The sequence below is a fragment of the Neolamprologus brichardi genome, chromosome 14 (assembly GCF_056152115.1).
Source record: "Neolamprologus brichardi isolate AB-2024 chromosome 14, ASM5615211v1, whole genome shotgun sequence".
In the NCBI taxonomy this organism is placed as follows: domain Eukaryota; kingdom Metazoa; phylum Chordata; class Actinopteri; order Cichliformes; family Cichlidae; genus Neolamprologus; species Neolamprologus brichardi.
In genome coordinates, this window is record NC_142117.1 from 31656701 (window position 1) to 31678839 (window position 22139).

At 39.3% G+C, this 22139-nt stretch overlaps 1 protein-coding gene across 1 annotated transcript in view; it reads left to right on the plus strand.

Moving 5' to 3' along the window:
* Positions 1-22139, plus strand: part of gbe1b (glucan (1,4-alpha-), branching enzyme 1b) — a 97934-nt gene that overhangs the window by 16271 nt on the left and 59524 nt on the right. The window contains exons 3-8 of the mRNA XM_006796601.3: positions 1593-1708; positions 3937-4062; positions 5002-5137; positions 7935-8025; positions 10337-10546; positions 20422-20537. Of these exons, the coding sequence (XP_006796664.2) occupies positions 1593-1708; positions 3937-4062; positions 5002-5137; positions 7935-8025; positions 10337-10546; positions 20422-20537 (795 nt within the window). The remainder of the gene's footprint in view (positions 1-1592; positions 1709-3936; positions 4063-5001; positions 5138-7934; positions 8026-10336; positions 10547-20421; positions 20538-22139) is intronic.

Sequence of the window (22139 nt, forward strand, 5' to 3'; positions counted from 1 at the left end):
ATGACTTTCAGATATTGCTCACCAGTCATAGATAGGATTTTAGGCCTGCCACTTCTTGTGTTGCCCTCTGCTTTTCTTGTTTTTGGTAGTATATGCATGTGTGGGTGTCATTTTTTTTTTCTGTCTGTAAACAGGAGAGCCTGAAGAATTTTGAACGATTTATTGGTTGAATAAAGCTTATAACCTTATAGTTAGAAACGATGAATCTTACAAATAATGGTATGCGTTATCAACCTATGCAAAGTACCGTATACAGATTAAAAATGTGTCACATTTGATGTTTGACCTGTCCCCAAGGTCAATAGAATGATCTTGAGGTAAAAGTGATAATAATGCTATATGGAGCTATGTGAAACTGACATGTTGGAATTCTTAATGTCACATTACTTTGGACCTCTAACCTCTTCTTCAGGCTCAAATAAGGTCAAACTTTCATAAAATGCCTTTTATCTTTAAAACTATGCTCCACATTCTGCTGCCTTTGTCGGTATTGGTAACACTTAGGAAATTATACTGTTGTATGGGGATTTGCATTATAATAAACATGTTACATTTAACCTCTGATCTCCTCTTATATTTCACGTCTGCCTTTCTTTCAAGTTAACCCTGAAATGCTTCCTATCTTTAAAAAGTATTGTCAAGACAAATGGAGTGCAAGAAATGAAGTGCATCTTGTTTGCTCATATTTTTTTAACGTGACACACGGCAACCACCCAGAGAGATGCCAAGTTTACAGCTAACAGCTCTTTGGAAATCACCATGTTGGTGCAAAAATTCTGTTTTATGCACGTCAAACTGTGGTATCTTTGGAGTTTTTCAAAGATTCACCTAAAGAAATCACAACAACTGATGTCTTTTCAGGACAGGCAGCTAGTATCAAAGTGTCTAAAGATATATTTAAATTGGGCTCTTTGCTAAGTTGTCTGCAGACACAATGCTTGTTCATCCCTTCAGTTGAGTTGGGTGCTTTTAAAAAAAAAAAAAAAAAGCCTGAATGATTCATAGTTAAATGTTAAGTTAAAAAAAACTAAATACCCATCAACGTTTTAGGACTAAAGAATAAAAATTACAAGAAAAAGATTCCAAGAAAGGCTGGCTCACTGTGTGTGTGTCTGTGAAAGGTTGTTTAAGACTTTTGCACAGTACTGTCTTTTTGCCTTGTTTTTACTTTTCCCCAATCATTTAAAAACATGTCTTTTTCCCAAAAAAGCTAACCTCTAATATGATGCATTTTTAGCTTCCTAAGACTTCTAATGTTATACAAATAAACAATTTGAGACTGAAAACGAATTCTTTACACTGGAACAAATGACACATACAAAATTGTGACATGTTTTTCAAACTTGTTCATTTAAAAATCCAGGAATCAGATAATTTAATGTTAAGAAAATCCGGCTACTCTTACAGGTCTGTGACCAGTTCATGGCAAAAGAAGCCAAAGACATCCAAAAAAAAAAGAGACAGATATACATTTTCTTTCCACTGTATGCAACTTTCTTTAATCCAGCTGCAGCTTATTAGAATTCATGTTTGTGACCACATTGCCAACCAATTAGAGTGATGTGTGTAAATGCTGTCTGTTTCTCCTATAGATGGTTGGGACAAATTCTCCCACTGCTACACGAAGAAAGAATTTGGCAAGTGGGAACTGATTCTTCCACCCAAGCATGACAACTCTCCAGCTGTGGATCATAACTCTAAACTCAAGGTAGAGAACAAAACATCTTCATGCTTATTTTCACACCCTCAGTAGGTGTCATCTTGCCTCAGTGGCACAGGGACTTGTCACTATAATGTTCGTGGGAGATTCCCTGTCATGTGTGGTGTCTTATGAACCAAGTGAAAACCTGGCGTGCCGCCATCAACAACATGTCATACTCACAGTGCAGAAGGGAGATTACTGTATGTACACAATCTGCACAGTGGAGAGTAGACACACCTGAGGAGCCCAACTGATGGCTTTTATTTCTGCTCCCATCTGTTGCGGGTATCCCTCAGGACATTGTGCCCCGTTTGTTCGGCGCAAAACACAGTCCACAGTGGGTGTACATGATTGGTTTTAAGCTCTAGTAAATAATTCATCAGGGTTAAATGCAAAAATGCACCCTCCCATTATGCATTGTCTCCCAAACAAACAGCGTGGATGAGAAATAACCCAGAAATGAGATGCCAGGCATGAAGTGGATGGCATCGCTACGGCACTCTCCTTGGGACCGGGTCATCGTTGGCAAACTCCTGCGCCCTGGACAGGCTGCCCGGCTCCCATTGTCAGCGGAGGTCAGTCTAAGGACGATAAGAAGCAGATGGAAACGCTGGCACCTGGCCTTTCGTTGTGCACCCCCGCTGCCTATGAATAGCTGTCTTGCTGTGAGCCCCACTTTAGAATTAGTTCCACAGCACTCCCTCGTGGAAGCACAAGCCTAGCTCCAATCACTCTCATGTAGAGCAGCTTGCCCTTCCATCCCCTTTGTTCAGTGCCCAATTTGTCTCCATAAACAAGCAGTGTCCTTATGTGGGTACAGTATTTACCACGGGCCATTTATGATGCAACTATGCAAGACCGCAGAGAACGAACAGAAGCGTTATCTAACCGATCAAAAATGCTTTTCTGTCCACACCCAACTTCTTGCATATTGCCCAGTTCTTAGTTGTTTTCCTGTTTATGCTCCCCTCAGCCTTACCAGCCATCTGATTTTTCTTTAATGTGCCTAATTCTGGCCAATTTGTGTGAAGGACCACTGCTCTGTCAGGCTTTATGCCAGTCCATTTATCCAACTATCTTTTCCTAATCCTATAAACTGTGAAGCATGTCATAAGGGGAGCCAGGCAGCTAACCCCAGGTGGCCTGGCCATAATGAAAAAACCCCAGAGGGGAGTCTGGCCAACAGCTCACAGGCAGGTGGCATTGGAACAGTCATTACTTCACAACAGTAGCCAGAATTAGTTGGGTTTTAATGCCTGTTTCTGCAGGGGACAAAACAGGGTGAACACATACTGTGGGAAACACTACAGGATCGATTTCTTGGTGGGTTTTTCCAACTCTCACGCTGGCTTTCTCCTTTCTTATTTGACTGATGGAGGCAAAGTAACTTGTCAGATTTCCAAACTATATTTATTTTACCCCCTTCCAATCCCGAATTGCAGACATAATAGATGAGAGGCAAAGGATAATGATTTAGATTTCCTATTTTTCTAAATTGCTCCCTGGCTCAAATCCCCTCTCAACATGGGTCTGTGGCTTTGTTAAAACCAATTAAAGAGCTGCACCCCTCAAAATACAACGGCATAAATCACCACTGAATCCAAATTTACTGCAACAAGTTTTCTAGTCAATACTGTACTGTGGCTTTCTGTCCCCTACATCGTGCCATGTCTGCAGTGCTCCCAGAGAGCCATGCATAACACTTTTAAAGCTGTGAATTTGGCATTGGAGAGGAGGAACTGGCTTTCTGGAAAAGGGGCAGTTTTCATCAACAGTTTGCACCATCTTTCTTTATAATGGATAGGGAGCAACAGCACAGTTTTATGATGTAAGCATTTCATGGCTAACGGATGTAAATAATTACTGACTTTAATATCAAATACATCCAGGGGCTGCATCATGCAGCAAACAAAGAAGACCTTTTGAGGCTTCTGACTGTGCTTTGCTGATCCTTTCTACTTTTTTTCCCCGACTTCTGTAGCTTTGTCTTTTCCATTTCACTTTAGATTACATACAGATATCCTTCATCCCCTTCTTCTGTAGGTTTTTAATCCAGAATGTAGACACCTCAGCATGCATCGTGGTGTCTGTTATCTGTCTGCTTATTAGATGTCCATGTCGCTTATGCAAAGTGACTGTCATGCCCACCCAATTTTTTTTTCTTTTCTTCAATGCCCTGTCATTGTTTAGGTGCCCTTGCTGTAACGTAACACTCATTTGTCTTATTTTCCCAGGTGGTGGTTCACACACAGGAGGGACAGCGTCTTTACCGGATCTCGCCTTGGGCAAAATATGTGACCAGGGAGGAGAAAGCCGTCATCTACGACTGGGTTCACTGGGATCCCCCTCAGCCTTACATTGTAAGTTACAAAATGTCCTTTAAAAATGACTTTTGCCTAAAAATAAATAAATAAATAGATGCATGAAAACCACCTGCACATTCAGTGTTTTTCATTTCCATGTTGTATTAGTTACTACCAGCTTTGGAGCTCGAGCTGCTTTTTTTTCACGTACAGAGAGGATCAGTGTCTTGTTGCAGTACTAAGTGTAACAAATAGTGAGTGCCAGGAAATGAAAATTAAATGTCTATCATTTTTTAAAACAGCTCATCCCGTTAATTATTATGATTATTTTATTAAAAAAAGCTTTGAGACGATGTTAATCATTGAATATTGTGTTACTAAAACCACAGTTTATGTGGCGCTACCCTCTACGTTCACCACTCCTTCTTGAAATGAGGAACAGTCATTGTAAATCAGCTTTGCCTCTCATATGCAAAGCTGTTGTGGCCATTCTTAATGTGGGTGCTCGATGCTGCTGATTTGAGTGAGGCTGAATGTGTCTCAATGCTACTTGATGTCCTTAGCCCAAGAGTGAACAAGCAAAACACCAAGAGGCTATTAAAGGCCACCTTGCCTTCTTTATCACTTGTTATTTGGCACCATTTTAATTAGAGGGGCCCTCTTACTGGCAGTATATTTGTTTTATTTACAAGTAGTTCAATCATGTACTTGAAATGCTGTGTTCACAAGGCTTTGTGGGTAGCCATCAGGAAATGGGCACTATGTATAAAAAGAAATGCTTCTCCTGTTGTGTAACACTGATAGCATGAATCATAAATATTTTTATTGTTTTACGTGTGTGCAGCTATCCGTCTCGGCGATGAGATATTTGTGCAAAAACCCACACTTTGTCTTTATGGATCATAAGCGCTCAACAGATTTAGTTTCTAGAAGGGGGGGAAAAAAGCCCCAGATTCTGTTATGACTTTGTGCATGACTTTTTGGTTACCTCTTCAGCATATCCACCCTCGACCCAGGAAGCCCACGAGCCTGAGAATATACGAGTCTCATGTGGGAATTGGCTCTCCAGAGGGGAAGATCGCCTCATACAACAACTTCACAACCAATGTGCTGCCTCGCATAAAAGACTTGGGTAAGATGTGAGATGGAAAAACCCTAGCTCTGCAAGATTATTCTTTGCCGGATCCTTCAGCTCTTTAAGTCTGTAAGACGTCTACAGCAGCCATCATGCTGTGATCCCATTCTTCTAACAGTCAGTAAGAGCTTTTCAACTTGAAAATATTTTGTACGTTCTCCAGCCAAGAACAGAAAGTAATGTATAGAGGTCACATACCTGCATACATGTCAATTCTGAGCTGACAGCGTAGGTGAACCAAAACATTTGAGGGGTTTTTAATATTTATTTTTTAGTAACTGTCACCACTAGTCCATAACATAGCAGACATGTTCCACCAGAAACAGTATTTTCTGTGGCAGACCTGTCACACTGTCTAGATAATACCACATCAGCAAGTCAACATCCTGTTTACTGGTATGACCTAAAGGGATCACTGACCAGTGGATCGTGTTCTGTAAAAGGGGCTCCACAGCACAAGCCAAACTCCACAGCAGTTGTGGCTCTAAGTATGACAACTTGTTGTTTTTTTTCATACTCATGACTCACAAAGTCAATACTAGAGAAACGCTATCTGCCTGCCTCTGCCCCCAAGCATTTTTTCCCTGACTTGTCACAGATTTTCTTTAACACTGTATGTGTAAGTGTGTGTGTTTCATTCCTCGGGCTTCTGATTAATTCAATGTAAAACTCACAGGTTTACCTAATAAGTAATGTGCATTTACTTGAACTGGAAAAATAATTCCAATGGGGTACATTCACACGTGAGACTATAGTGGTTGGAGACCGCAGTATGTCCAAAATTATTCCCACCGTGTATAATTAACTTGCATTTTCATTGCCTTAGAGATGGTTTCTTCGAAGTCAGGGACCAGATATTTAACCATTCAGTCAGTCACTGTCTGCAAAGCAACTTTGGTGCATCGAGATGGGAGTAAAACGGCAATAAGACTGAGTCAGTCTCTGTCAGTGGTGCCACCTATCTATGAAAATACTGTGATTAACTGTGATAAATCAGCAAAAATTGATCTTCTGTGGTCTGTTGTAAATCGGTTTCTGTCTACATATACAAAAATTTATATGGAAAAGAATTTTATATTAGCTACTCATAGTCAGTCCATCTAAAATCTCCCAGATTTGAGCCCAAAATTGAAAAATTTCTCTTCAGATGGAAACGTGGTTTTTGCAGGACGGGGATGTAACTGCAAAATGACACAGGCACTTGGCAACATTGATTTTACAAAGAAATACTGACAATGTTGACAACCTGTCATGTCATTATTGCAATGATATGCATCTGCACTCACTGGTGCAGACTGACTCAGATTGATTGCAACGTGCAATTTCTGCTTTTATAAATTAAACAACAATTATTTACAAACTGTTGTCAGTCTGTCTGAGAGTGATTGCAGTCAGATCGCAAGTGTTTGGAGACAGGTTGCCTTTCACCAATTGACTTGTGCTGTCACCTTACAATTGAAAGTTGGTCACTGCAACTACTTGAACTCTGTCTAAGACAACAAAGAAAAAAAAATTCAACGCAGTCACCGAGCAACCCTATATTTTGCTTATGATCTTATCTATGTGACCTAAAACATCATGCAAATGTATATTTATCACTCATTTTCAAGTTATCTCATCTTGAAAATAAAGAGTAGCGTTTAAACGTTGCTTCAACCTTATGAAAGAAGTACCCATTTTGCTTCTCTACCCCTATGAGCGTTGGTGTTATTTTGCATTCAGGAACGCCACGCTGCACTGACATCATTAAAAGTACAGACACGACTGACACAGCAGACCAAGAGAAATGTGATCAGTCCGTTTTCTTGGTTGTGTCATCTTGTTTGGCGGATAAGGAAACTGGCAGAGTAACTGCTGCAGCAACTGAGGGGTTCTATACAATAAGGTTTCTCCAGGAGGCTAAACTCCACCGTCTCTAGTGACGGTTGACTTTACCTGCCATTTCATTTTCTTGACTGAAAGAGAGTATATATATATAAAAAAAAAAGAAACTTCCTCTCACCCCAGCGCTTTGTCACAATCCTTCAGAAGGCAAAGTTTTTTTTCCTTTCTCTCTAGCCTGAAAAGAGATATATATAAATAAATCTGTTCAATACAACAGTGAAAACCGCAGGGCCTCCCTCTAGAGTCCTCAGTGGCAGTTTAAAAGCCTGTTGTTCTCTTATTCATAGAGGCAGTTTTTGTAGGTCGTTTTGTGGTATATGACCTCCTGACTCTGATAGCTAGTGTTTCCCTGTTGCCACAGCTTGTCTTTAGGATACTGGAGCTTGTGTCAAAAAGGAAATGCCTGGAGCTCATACATACAGTGTGACTGACATAGGTCAAATAGTATCAACTCTTAAAGATTTCCAGATTGTTTCTGTACCAAATAGTGGCCAAAAGACAAAAAGAGAGGCTTTTCAGAGAATTTTTCTAAGCGTGTCTTATTCTGTGTGGCCAACCAACCCGCACATCATAAGAATTATTTGCATTTTTAAATGATGTTTGAAATACAAGCTGAACAGCAGGGGTTTATTAAAATTAATCATTAGAAAAGAAGATGGAGATTTGCAAGATTAATAACCCCTCTAGTTACTGCAGGGAAATTAAGCTATCCAAATACACTTAGGAACAAGTAAGCACAGTGTATCCCACTGCCATACACACCAAACGCATGTTTTTTGATTAATATTTTAATAGTTTCACAACAGCTAGACAAGGTTAGCTATTTAATCTGGTAAAATATGCATTTAAGGCATGAAATGGGGATGAAATTTGTAATATGATAATTGCAGTGTCTCCTCTCTTGGTCCAGGTTACAACTGTATTCAACTGATGGCCATCATGGAGCATGCCTACTATGCAAGCTTTGGATATCAGATTACAAGTTTCTTTGCTGCTTCCAGGTAAATGCCATCATTTCACTAGTTTTATATATATATTGTATTTTGTACAAGGTACTTGTCTCTGCCAAGGAGGTTATGTTTTTGGTAGCGTGTGCTTGTGTGTCATCATTCTGTCTATAAACACGATAGCTTGAGGTTTGAAGGAATTCTAATAGAGAAGGGAGCCGGAGATCGTCAGTTGGACTGCTGCTAGGGCTGCAGTGATGCGGACGCTGTACCAGTCGGTCGTTGTGAAGAGGGAGCTGAGTGTAAAAGTGCTCTCAATTTACTGGTCGATCTGCATCCCTACCCTCGGGTCACGGGCTTTGGGTAGTGACCGAAAGAACGAGATCGCAGATACAAGCGGCGGAAATGTGTTTCCTCCGAAGGGTGGCTGGCCTCTCCCTTAGAGATGGGGGAAGGGGTTCAGACATGCAGGAGGGGCTCCGAGTAGAGCCGCTGCTCCTCCACATCAAAAGGAGCCAGTTGAGTTGGTTCTGGAATCTGACAAGGATGTTTCTTGGTGCCTCCTGGTTGAGGTGTTCTGGGGATGTCCCAACGGGAGGAAGCCCCAGGACACGCTGGAGAGATTATATCTCTCGGCTGGCCTGGAATTCTGATAAAAGCTGTCGATGCAGTGTCATGTTATAGGGAATGATATGTTTGGGTTTGACATTTCACAATACTTTGGACCTCTGTCCACTTCTTCAGGGTCAAATAGAGTCAAACTTTCACAAAATGTCTTGGGGATTCTAAACATCACATCATAAAGTAGTCTGCATCCAAATACTATTTAAAATCTGGTCTAATTTTTCACATTTTACATTACACTGTCTTTCTTTCAAGTTGACCCCAAAATTAATTATATCTTCAAAGAAAGTATTGCCAAGAAAAATAAATGCGCAGCCTAGTTGGTTAGAAATACAGTGTAGTATAATATTATCATGTCCAGTTATTTACAAATGTTCCGTTACTTCTCCTACATAATGTTTGTGTAATCAGAGTAAATCTCTGTCATGCTACCCTAACCTACAAACTTCATAAAGCAGATTTAAGGAGAAAAACAACCAAAATGAGTATATATATAAAATGCAATACTACTGCATTAAAAGAATAGACAAATATATATAAGAAGTGCTTCTTTTAATATATTTGTCTATTGAAAATAAAGAGGAAGTGTAATCATACTGGGAGTAAAATTGTGAACCAGTAAAATATCTGAAAGACCGACTCTAAAAGATTTCAACATTAAGGTATCCAGTATCACACTTTACCACCTGAATGTATTTGATCTTTAAAGCGGCTGCAAAATGTTTTAAAGTTGTTGATGTTTTATTTTGAGGGTTGAATGAGTGTCACAAAAACAAACTGAGTGAGCAACTTTCTCCTCAACTCAGTCACCTCAAATCAAGGTTAGGAAGTCTGACACCAGCAATAATCTCTCTGTAAATACATTTTCTGTTAATCCACAGAGTGGGGAGAGTCGTAGATAAAGGTGGACTAGTCTGAGTCTTTATCTTCTTTCAGAGATCCTCCTTCCTTGCTCAGAGTAGGGCATAGTTATATATATTGTAATTTCACCCTTGATTGATCGCTTAGTGTCATTTAAAACCTCAGTGGTTGAATACTGGAAAGCAGGATAATCCTGTCACTATGTGTCCTATTTTTATTTTTTTTTTAAAGGAAGCTGATATGATGATTGTTGGGAGGATGGGATGTTAGAGATTGGATAATATAAGGTGTGGGTTATGGATGCGTACACATACAGTTGTGTTTTTCAGTGTCCTGAGAATTCCACAGACTTTACTGTAGATGTCCTGTAGAAAAGGTTAATATAAAAACGTCTATCAAATGACAAAAGCTCACTTTAGACAAAGCGGCTGTGCTTGTACAATAATACACTGCTTAATGCTGTTGTGATTATTTGAATTGCAAACATTTTAATGAAAATATAAATTCAGTGTTGGTTTGCACTTAGTCTTAAATGGGCCTTTTGTCAATGTGACAGCAATTTTAGAAATAATAAAACCCTTGAGTGGGAGTTAAGATCTGCTTGACAGGTTTATTGTTCGGGAAATTGAAACAACTCAGAAAATATATGTAATTTAGGTCCTTGATTTTTTTTTTTTTAAAGCTTGTGTTTACATATGTGCATGCTGTTAGTTATGTGCTCAAAATGATCCAATTATAGGGGGGAAAAAGGTTAGTCTGACATATTCCAGTTGTAACTTGGATGATTTTCTTTGAGTGGCAATTTTGAATAAACGTAAATTTCAGGGTTAAGCTTGTGCAGTAACCTAATGTGAATCTGAATGTGTGTGTTCATTTGTAGCCGCTATGGGACCCCAGATGAGCTGAAGCAGCTGATTGATGTGGCTCATTCAATGGGGATTTTGGTGCTCCTGGATGTCGTTCACAGCCACGCGTCCAAGAACACGGAAGATGGCTTAAATCGGTTTGACGGATCCGACTCATGTTTCTTCCATTCTCCACCCAGAGGGGTGCACAGCTTGTGGGACAGCCGTCTCTTTAACTACTCCAGGTACTTGTATAGTTGTATAGTTTTTATAACTTTTTAATAAGTAAATCCAGCTTTTTCACAAATTCTGACCATGTCATCTGAATGTTTCAGCAATTAAATAAAGTTTCATTAGACAACTTTTTTCTGGTCTTCTATTGACCAGTCTTGGTTGAGCCAGTGTGAATTGTAGCCTCAGTTTACTGTTCTTAGCTGACAGGAGTAGTATCCGGTGTGCTCTTCTGCTGCTGTAATGCATTTGCTCCAACGTTTGATGTGTTGTGCATTCAGAAATGTTCTCCTGCAGACTTTTCTCCTAGCCCCTATCCTCTAACCTATTGCATTAACACCACATTTTTCCCCAGAGAACTACAACTCACTGAAAAATTTATATCATTTCAGATTGCTATCTGTAAACCCTAGTGATGGTTATGTGGGAAAATCCCAGCCGATCAGCAGTTTCTGAAATACTAAGCTGTCTGGCACAGACAGCCATGCTGCAGTCAAAGTCCCTCAAATCTCCCCTGATACTCAGTTTGAACTTCAGCAGGTTGTCTGACCCCCCCCTAAATGCACTGACTTGCTGCCATGGGATTGGCTAATTAGACATTTGTGTTAAAGCACAGTTGAATAAGCGTACCTAACAGACTTGCTGGTGAATGTCTGAAACTGAGAGGTAATAGTTAAGTCACGTTTATTCAGTCACTTTGATACAGTGTCATTTTCAATTGGTGGGGGGAAAAAAAAGTCTTGAAGAGTTTCCACAATATAACTAAATGACAACGTGATTACTTACTCATATAAAGTAGTAGTAAAAATGGACATGCTGTGTAATATTAAAAACCATAAACCAAAACCACAGAACCAATTTACTTTTGTTCTTTATACCGTTTAAATTTACTGTGATTAACATCGTCCGGATTAGACATTATATATTTTTCAAGACCTTTTAGCGTGACTTGAAAGCAAACACATCCCTGCTATTTCTACTCCTCCATTATGCTGTACCTGCCGTGGAGATTTGAATGTTACATACTGTAAGACATTGAACTTACGATGAAAAGACACTTTGTCTGCATCAGCTACATATAAATGTAAACACGTGTAATGATTGATGAATGAGGATAAATGGGAACCTGCCATATCACTTGTTACAGTTTCTCAGACTGCCTTGTACAGAAAGATTTGTTGAAGGTCAAAACCAAGACATGCTCTCAAAAATGGCAGATTACATCGCTCAACCAAACGGCCGTGAAGTAAGGCGCTGATATATAGGTGAAGTGCAGTGAATGAGTGGTTACCTGAAAATTCAAGTTTCCTCCTTTTGCCTTGATTTTCTTTTCTTTTTCTTTTTTTTACCTTTTTGTACATTTTTTCAGCTAGGATCGTCACAGTGTTGCAGAGATTTGGTGATGTTCGTAGTTTCAACTAATTACAAAAGTGTTAGAAAACAGATCAAAGGCCGTGAATAGGCAGGTTATTTTTTCTGTCTCTGCTGGTGCTCAATGTACACCAAAACTATTGACTAGTGTTGTTGTTCGCCCTGTTAATTGGGCGTCTCTCTTGCCTCTGTACCCTGAAAATGATCCCAGCACACATTAAAGAGGAACAGGCACTGTTGAGTCTATCAAATGCCTTTTTGAACTCGCTTTTAATAAGTGTGTGTCAGTGTGCACCACTTTCCAATACATTATACAATGCTTAGTGTCAGGCAGGGGGGCTATAATAAGAGAACAAGGTTCTTCTTTCATTAGTTATTGAACCCTCCTCGTATCAGAAGCACTCATTAGACATGGTGCAGACATATGCCACAACTGGGAGGCATATGAGGAGTCATTTGTAAAAACCCAAAGGAGCTCTGCAATGTCATAGCCAGTTCATTTGTCTTCTTTGCCTCTCGCAAGATGTTTGGACACGTCGTTTGTGTCAAGCTTTCTGTTACTTTCTTTGGAAGGAAATGAACCTCAGAGGCTACCCGTGAACCTTGTGGGATACACAGTCTGTTTTTAATCAAGCAGCCTTGCTATCAGCCATCACATTCTGACCATGATGTTCTTATTAGGTTGACAGAAGCTGACTGATACAAGCTATCGGAGCAAACGGACATTTTCCTCGTTGCTGCCTTTTTTGCTTTGCTTCCACTTGTGCATCTTTATCAAAGAACACCTTTTTTGTTGTATGTGTTCCACTTCAGCTTTTCCTCATAAAACATTCAACACGGTCCAGAGAGAATGCTGTTTAGATAGATGCCTGCTATCCAATTTGTTAACTTGAGTTGCCTCTGAGTCAAATGTGTCTGCATTCAGTATTAAGAATGTCTGGTTTTGCAAACATTGGTTCCAGGCGCTAGGAATGCTAGAAGTGGGTTTGCTGTTGCTGAATACAAACTTGGCTATGCAAGAAGCGAGCTGCATTGAAACTATAAGGACACATGCATATGCTGGTGGTTGTTAAGCCATTCTTAGCATTTTTAAATAATTGCTAAATTGAACCAAGTAAATAATAAATGTACAAAAAATATTTAAGCATTCATGCTGTAATGCCATCCATCCACCTGCCATATTTTCAGGTCTATGCTGTATAATCAGCATTCTGATATTGGCTGTGTTTATTAATTTGTTTTAAAGGAAAACATTCTTAACTTTCAGTAGTCTACTTCTTAGAATTGTCTTTCATTTTATTTCGGCTTTAGGCAAAAACAGCCAACTTTTGCTTGTAAATTTCCTTTGATGTCTCAGATTTTCTTAAAACCTACAGGGAATGCTTACACTTCATGGCCCCATAATAAAGTTTTTTATGGCTTTTCTTTCATGTAATTACTTGGTGGACACTCAGATTAAACACGCGCAGCCATGCCTGAGAGCACAGCGGTCGCATCCACTGGCTTCCCACATTAGCTGTTTGGGGGGGCTAGCCAATCAGAAGACAGTTAGCTTAACCTCCTAGGACCTACAAGTGCCTGATATCCACTTACGAGGACATTTTACTGCCACTGTTCTATCGAAATTTAAAATGAATGTCCTTGAATGTGGATCTAATTTTTCTCAGAAACAAAAATCAGTAAAAAAAAAAAAATATATATATATATATATATATATATATATATATATATATATATATATATATATATATATAAAAAAATAAATAAAGAAGGTAAGAAGGTGGCCTGAACGTGACAACAGCTAAAATGGTTTGTTTCAGTTAACAAAATAAGAGGCTCCCCAATTTAAAGACAATAAGATAAATATGGCTTTTTATATTAGCGGCTTTAATAGAATTCAAATTTGGAGCTGGAATGTAGCATAATAGGTCAATAAGTTGTCAAGATGTGGTGTATGTAAATGTACTAGGTGTGCTGCACCAAACGCATGGGTATGTGTCGAACAGAAACTAATTTGGGGACATCCACATCATTCATGGGTGTCTGTTTCCTTCATGAACCTTTTTAAATACGTCAAAGTCACCTTGACACAATGACCGGGTAAGTGAAGTGCTTGTAGGGGGGTTGGCAGCCAAAGAAGCCAAGCCTTTTTGCAGATCAGTAGTGAGAGTTCTGAAGAGCTTGCTGTGGGTCCATTCTACATCCCCAACCTCTCTCAGGATCATTTGCATCAATTTTTCATCAATTTCTGTGTGAATTCTTAAGATATGAAAAATGGGCTTGGGGCTAGGCTTTTGAAAATGCTTTTTAGCTTTTCTCTCTGTTGATGTTCATGTTGAAAGGGAGGACTAACTATTTTCACTTTGACAGTATTATTCTACGCGTGCATGTGTGTGTATGTATGCATATATCATTCTTTTGTTTGTTTGATGTATAATATAATGCTAAGACACTGATCAAGTTATATAATTAGACCTGAATCCATGTAACCCTCCACTGTGTGCCCAATAAAACTGGATACACAACAAATGATGCAATTTTTCTCTCAAGCATGAGATGACACTACAAAATCTGTTTCCAGCTGTTAGCAGCTAAATGCCCTTTAAAATTTGAAGTTCTAGAATAAGAAAACTACACCCAAGGAAAGACATCTAGGGGAGCAAGGAATCACCCTGCTGGTAACTGGCATGCTTTTATTTGAAAGAAATGGAGCAGAAACCATCACAGAAGAAACAACAAAAACTCTATTTCCCTTAGGAGCATTTATGTTTTTACATACTTGGACCAACTTTGTGCTGTAGCTGGGGTTTTGGTACTGTCTGATCAATCACTAAACCCACACTTAAAAACTCAGTCACTCAATCCAAATGCATTCATTTCAGTATTTAACACCCATGAGTTATTTCCCCTATCCCATCAGGTCACAGCAATGGGAAAAGTAGTTTTTCCCCTCTAGTGAGCTTCGGCTAATGAGTTCAGCTTAGCAGTAGGTGTGCAAGTTGGCTTCTTGGAACTCCCTGTATTGCTACCAGTAGGGGCTTCATGGAGTCAATGGATAGGATAAGATACAAACACTTTACCTTCATGCCCCTTAACCCTTGAAAACTAGACAAATAGGAGGAAAATATCTATAGTTTGTGAATTTTTAAATTGAGTGTTGTACCTGAGGTAGCACAGTAGTGGAGTGGTTTGTACTGGTGCCTCACAGTGAGAAGGTCCTGGTTTTGATGTATTTTCATGGTCTCCCTGTACTTATGTGAGTTCACTGTTTGTACCTCAGCTTCCTCCCACGGTCCAAAGACACGATTGTTAAGTAAACTGACCATATGTGCGAATGTGAAAATGTTTCTTCCTGTTGTGCTTAATTTATGATATAGTATAGTGTCTCTTATCTTACGCTAATGTACAGTTATTCAAAAAATCCCAAAGCTTGTTATGGATGACACTATGTATGGGTCAGATCCTAACTGGTTTGTAGAAAAATACAGCATGAGAAGCCCTGATGGTGGGCCGCAGTGGCCCTTTTTCATTGTTTTTAATTCTTGGTTTCACTTCAGCTCTTTGATTGTTAGAACTTTAGTCTTCTCCTAGCTGGCAAAGACCAACAACAGCACAAGCAAGAGTAGCCCACAGACTGGTTTTTGTGACTCTTCCCCTTGGTGACAGTAAACCTCTACAGTGTTGAGCATGTAAACATGTTGGAGCCCTTAGTGTGTCCAGGTTATACGATGGATGGATGGAACGGAGGAAGGAGTTTGTTACTTTGTGACTTTAAAAACTGGATCTCCAGAAAAGCACTGATTGCCTTTGGTCATGCTCCTAAAGTGATGTACCACCTTTATGCTTGAACAGTGCGTACTACTCCACTGAAAACTGCTGTATGATTTCTGGGTCGAAATACGAGACCTAACTCTGAAACATTCAAGATTCAAAGCTCTTATTTTACCAGTGATGACAATACATATGAAGGATGGGCAGTTTTGTCATAGAAACGGATGTTTGCTGCACAACATGGCCAGAACAGGAGCACTATCTTATGTTACCAACTGTAATGCAGGATATCTAGCTAACTAGATAACAAAGTTTGAAGACTAGTAATTATCTTTTTCTTTTTTTTTCTTTTACCGTGGTTTAAATTACTTTAATGGCTTTCTTATGAAAATCACTTCTAAATGTCCTGCAGCTCCTAAAATATGGTCCATTGGAGAAAACTCTGAAGAATTAGAACGGGCCTTACAGACAGCCACTGATTCCTGAAAGATGGCAAGTACAAAGTGATACTAATTACAGGTTGCTAAACACACAAACAGTCTCGCAGGCAGCAGAATAATCTTCCTAAGATGCCAAGCAAGAGCAGATAGCTGCCAGGCTGCATAAAGAATGCCAGACAAATGGCAGATATCTAACACAAAGCAAAGCAATACAGGGACAGTCTGTCAGACCTCTAGATGAGAATTTACCCAGCAAGGCAGCCAGTACTATCAGACTCGTGGAATGGCTGCTTACAATGTTCTGCTACACAGTATAAAGCTGTAATTTCTGCACAAGTCCAACACAGCACCTGTGTGCATCAAGGCATGTGTGATTTGGCTTACTGAAATCACTGTTTTACTGGAGAGCGGTTAAACTGAAAATAAAAAACTGTTAGAGAACATTTCAAGCACACCCTGTAGTAGCCTCAAAAGTTAAAAAAAAAAATGGTGTCCAAGTAAGTCATAGTCTCCAAAAATTGTGTTTAGTTAATGCATGCAAATCTGAATTTGGAAGAAATGTGATTGATAAATAAATCAAGTTCAAGCCCAGAATGTGGTTTCATTGATGTTGACACTCCTGTCAGTGTCTCTGTCCCCTGTTAGACTAGAGAAGGTTTTAAAATGCGTTAAACGAGCCACCTCATTTGTCCTTTTTGGTCTAACAAATGCACCCCATCCATCGGGTTGTCTGGTGACACCGTTTGGGCATCACACTTCTCGTGGAATGAACTGTCAGCTTCTAAAATTTATTTGGTCTTATCTGCAGCTTACCTGTGATGTTGGTAAAACAGGGGCTTAAATCTCTCTCCATGCCATCGTGACAAGTTGACATGTCACCTAATGCAAAATCTAGAAACACGGCAACTTATGGCTTCCTTTGGCAGGAAACTGAGTGTAAATACACACTGTAATACCGGGCACAGCTATGGCCAGCATGAGGGCCAAATAAGCTCTGATGAGGAGGAACTAAACATGAAGGTGTTTTTTGTTTTGTTATTTTATTTTATTTTATTCTGGCAGTGTGCACTTGCAGGTAAAACAGAAACACCCATGACAGATTACTTTGTCTTACCCTACAAGCAGCAATATTAGGCTTTTACTCTATTAGTGCTCCCTAACCAGGTTTCACTGTCATCGCAGAGCTTTACTATGAGGACAGTGTAATATGCAATTTGCTTTTGTATTAACACCACAGACCAAGTGATAACTTCATTGAACTGCATAGATAAGTGGTGCATTGCATTGGTACAGAGATCTAACTTTCTCACCGTAATTGGACTTGATGATAAATGGCATTGTGGGTCCTAATGTGGCAGTATGGTTTCATCTTGGGCCTCTGGCTCTCACTGGCTATTATCTCCATCCCGTGAGGATACATTGTGTCTGAGCCTTTGTTGGCTCTGCGCAGTGGAGTGGAGGACCTAATCTATTTATCACAGGGTCTGCGTGACCACCCAGCCAGCCTGCTATATCGGATCATACCAGGCTCTCTTGTGCTCTTTCTCTAGGGATGGAGGAAGTACCGATGTAACATGCAGCTTCACACCTGTCAAACAGTGCTGGTGTTGGTCATCCCTGAGGAATGGAGCACAGAAGGGAATGCATTTAAATGTATTTTGTGTCATGGCTTTCTTGGCAAAAAGAAACTGGGATTTTGTGGGGGGGTTTTTTGCCACAGAGGTGTAATCCTCAGGCTTTAGTGTTAGATAAATCTATAATACATTTTAAAGATAAAGCATTATTAAGGACATGAGCTGTCTAGTGTTTGTGGGAATTTTTTCAGTTTAAGATGTTATTGAAGTGTTGTTGAAGCATGAATCTGGGTCTTCTCGCTGCTTCACCAATTTTTTGACATGATGAAATTGCAAAAAATAAAAAGAATTGAAGGGCCCTCGGTGTGGTATTGAGACAGGGGGAAAAACTCTGTGTCTGACCTTTGTAATTCAGGATACTGCAGTGTTGGAGAGTAACGGAATACATGTACCGCCGTTACATATTTAAAATACAAAATATGAGTAACTGTATTCCGTTACAGTTACCGTTTAAAAAGGTGGTATTTAGAATACAGTTACTTTGTTGAAATAAATGGATTACACGGCGGTACTTCCCTGTTTCATATTGTGGCGGGTCAGGCCTGTTTGGGTTTTGTTTGACAGCTACGTTCTGTTGTTCCAAGTGGCAGCGTTACGGTTGCCATGGTTACAGGGTGACGCTCTCTCTCTCTGTGTGTTTCCTGGGTGAGAGAGGCCTTTTTGTTGTTGTTGTGCTAAGCTAATAGGCAGAATGCTACAGGTATAGCTCTAAAGAATGTAGCATCATAGGCAGTGTAGTCCGTGCTGCAGGGAGAATGGACTGCCATACACGTTATGTGTCTGTGAGCGAGGGAGGGAGAAAAAGGAAAAGTACGAGCTGTCATTGAGCAAAAACGGGAGCTGGAAGCATGTAAATATAATAATAACCACTGCAGCCAAGAAGAGTGCCTGACGAGCCCAGATGTAAGTAAGAAATTAAGACTCGACAATAAGTTCCGTTGGAGCAGCCTTTCAACACCTCTCTCTGTCTCTCGCTAGCAAAGTTGACCCAGACAACAAAGTAAAGCTAGTTTTCGGCTATGTGCCCGACACAGAACCTACCGGCCAACCAACCCAACCAGCCAGAGGTCCCTTTACTACGGTTCGGAGCCGCGGACCTTCAGTAACAGTAATAAATCACAGCAGTAGTACATTCATGTAGTTGTAAACAGCATGATAATATATTAAGTAATCCAAAGTATTCAGAATACGTTACTCTCATTGAGTAACGTAACGGAATACGTTACAGAATACATTTTGGGGCATGTATTCTGTATTCTGTAATGGAATACATTTTAAAAGTAACCTTCCCAACACTGGGATACTGTCATTCAATAATACATTAACATTTTAATTGATGAAGGAAATCAGCCTTACTAGGAGCTTATGTGGTTCACTCTATTTAACTAGACAGTGAAATGCCCCCTATAACACAGCAAAAATACTTTTGATGAGGTGAAACATTTGTCAGACAGGAGCATCTTTCATGGTGGGCCTATACAGCTGCCAGCCGACTTGTGGATGCACCATGAATACATATAGTTGAATTATTTCTGTTAACAAACCCTTTACATGCTGTATAATCTGAAGTGTAGCTCAGGAAGTAGAATCATATTTTACGTACTACAAAGAGACTCCGTGGATACAAATTTATCACAAAAACAGAAACCTTCATTAGATTTATATTTATAAACTCATAGTAGTCACAAACTTTTACTAACCGTTGTTGGAGTATGGAGAAGATCTGGGCCTGGCCTAAGTAGAGGCAGCATTTAATCAGTGTAGTGAATGTCATTTGTGTCTCATCCCTGCTGCCTCCCAGTTTGGCATCCATGTATGCAGTGTTTCATTTGGTCCTCATTACACACACTGCATATAGACAACCAAATATTGAGTTTTTACTGATGTTTCCATGGCAACACACCTCTCAATGGAAAGAGTTGAGGTGTGTAGTGTACTTTGCCTTGAGAGGCTGTTAGAAATCGGATGACTCGCCCAGTCAGGAACGGGGAGACTGGGGCCATTTATGGAATCCACCTCCTCTGTCTTCCACCGACACAGTCCAGTCAACAGACACAGTGAGCATTTGCATGCTTTGTAGCACACCGTGGGCTACACTACAACCACAGTTTACGCTTTCAAATTCAAATAGTTTATTGGTTTCTTTTCTTTTCTTTTGTACAGTCTTTGACCTCTTGGTTGTAGGACATTGCAAAACAATGAACATGAGGCCAAAGCGAGTAGAAGTGTATGATTTATCTCATCCTCAAGAGAGGAAACTCCATTCCTTGCGCAGTGTTTGTTTACCCAAGTGAAATCCTATCACTTCAAATACACAGAGAGGGGCTTGGTAATATAAAACGCTTGCCCAGTGATCAAGTGCAAGCATGTGATGGAAATCAGAAAACTTAACCGCACACTGTAAGCCACTGATTTGTAGTTTGACAACTGGTTATTTGAATTGGTTTTCTCCTCAATTTAGTCACTGTACGTAATGAAAACACTGTTCACTCTCGTTTGCGCTCCATCTCCGACATAATATAAGTTTGGTTATCAATATGTGAATGTCCTGTAGGGGTGAAAATTAATCTCTGGTGCCTAAAGTGCACAGTGAGATGTGTGAATAATTCACAGCTTTTGCTTTGCCTGACCTTGAATGTGTGTGCTTGTGTGCGCGTGTGTGTGTTTTTCTAGCTGGGAAGTGTTGCGGTTCCTGCTGTCAAACCTGCGCTGGTGGATGGAGGAGTACCGCTTTGACGGCTTCAGATTTGATGGTGTTACTTCCATGCTGTACCATCACCATGGCATCGGTAAGACTGGTTTGTGTGCACCTTATATTTCAGAGCTGTGTGGTGTAAGTAAAGCCTGTCTTCCTGCTCCACTCGCAGTGGAGTGTACACCACACACTCCCGAGTGTTAACGATTAATTTGAGTTTTGTTGAGAGGTCTAACTTATCCTATCCATCATGAGGGAACTTTTTTTTTTTTTTATCAAAGTGTTAATGTAAAGGCTTAATATAAAGGTGAAAAGTTAATATAAAGGTCAAAAACTTTTCTTTTTTTTTTTTTCTTTTTTTTTACCAAATTGTATTTAGAGAAATTTGGTCTGGTAAAACAAAAAGACTGTTGTCTGAATTAAGATTTAAAATAAATAAAATTAAAATCTACTTGTTGTAAAACGTAACCTGACAAAATGCAGGTAATAGAGCAATGTGGCGTCAAAAGTTGGGATAGGACCGTTAGAAATGTTGTCATGGAGGTAAACAATACATTTTTCTTAGCAAATGTTAGACAACATTGGGGAACGATTTTCAGAAGTTGTCTGCTTAGTGGATTTTAATGTGCTGAGTGCAAATAGGCCAACATCTGATTAGCTACAATTTATAAAATGTGTAGTTTTTTAAAAAGAATTGTAGGCTAACTATTGTATAAAATTAAAGTTAGTTTAAATATACATTGTAAGCTTAGGTCTTATGTCTTCTCATCTGTATGTGGTTGCTTCATGTGATAACATGTAACATTTCTTTATGTAACAATATATAGCAGGGTTATAAGATAAGAAAATCTTTATTCTATATTTGGGAATTTCCTTTATTTTAACATTTGATGCAACAGTTATAATGGTAGTATTAGCAACTAAGTAGCAATGACAGTAACAAAGGTTTAAAAAAAAAAAGTAAATAAATATGCAAAAATATACGTTTAACAACTGAATATCTTTAGAAACTTGCCTGACAGAGCAGGTCTAGATGAGATGTTGTTTCATGGAAAAATCTCAATTCCATCACTTATCCACAATTTTATGACATGTAGATATATAACGATGGAGGACGTTCAAGGGCTATGTGCCTTTCTCTGGTGTCATTTCTTAGTCAAAGTGCTTACAACAATTTATTTTCAAAGATTTCTAATTGTTACTTGTTGGGATATTTTAATATATTTTTAAAAAACGTGTAACATTACTTGGCAACAATACAGTTTTCTTGCTGCTAGAAATGTCAAATCTAAGATCATAGTAGAGGGCAAAAGGTCAAATGGAGAGATGATAATATCTGAACTTTGACAACTGTGTTTCATATTTGATACAAATCCAGTTCAAACAAGCCTAATTATAGCAAAATTAGATTAATATTTTGAGCAGAGTCTGAAAATTAGCGCTTACCTTCATTTTTGCCCAAATTCAGGGGTCAGAATGTATTTTTGGTGTTAGAACCGCCCTGCTAGCATGCTCATGAAAACCAGAACCAACAAATAATTTTAAGTATCATTTTCAGTTTCTGCAACTCAAAATTAGTACAGTTTGACTACTTTTGATTTGGAAGAATTTTGACTGTACACTGTGTCTTGGATGCACTTGAATAATATTCAGTGATTAATACTGTCCACCTTTTAAAAATAAAACTTTAGTTCTC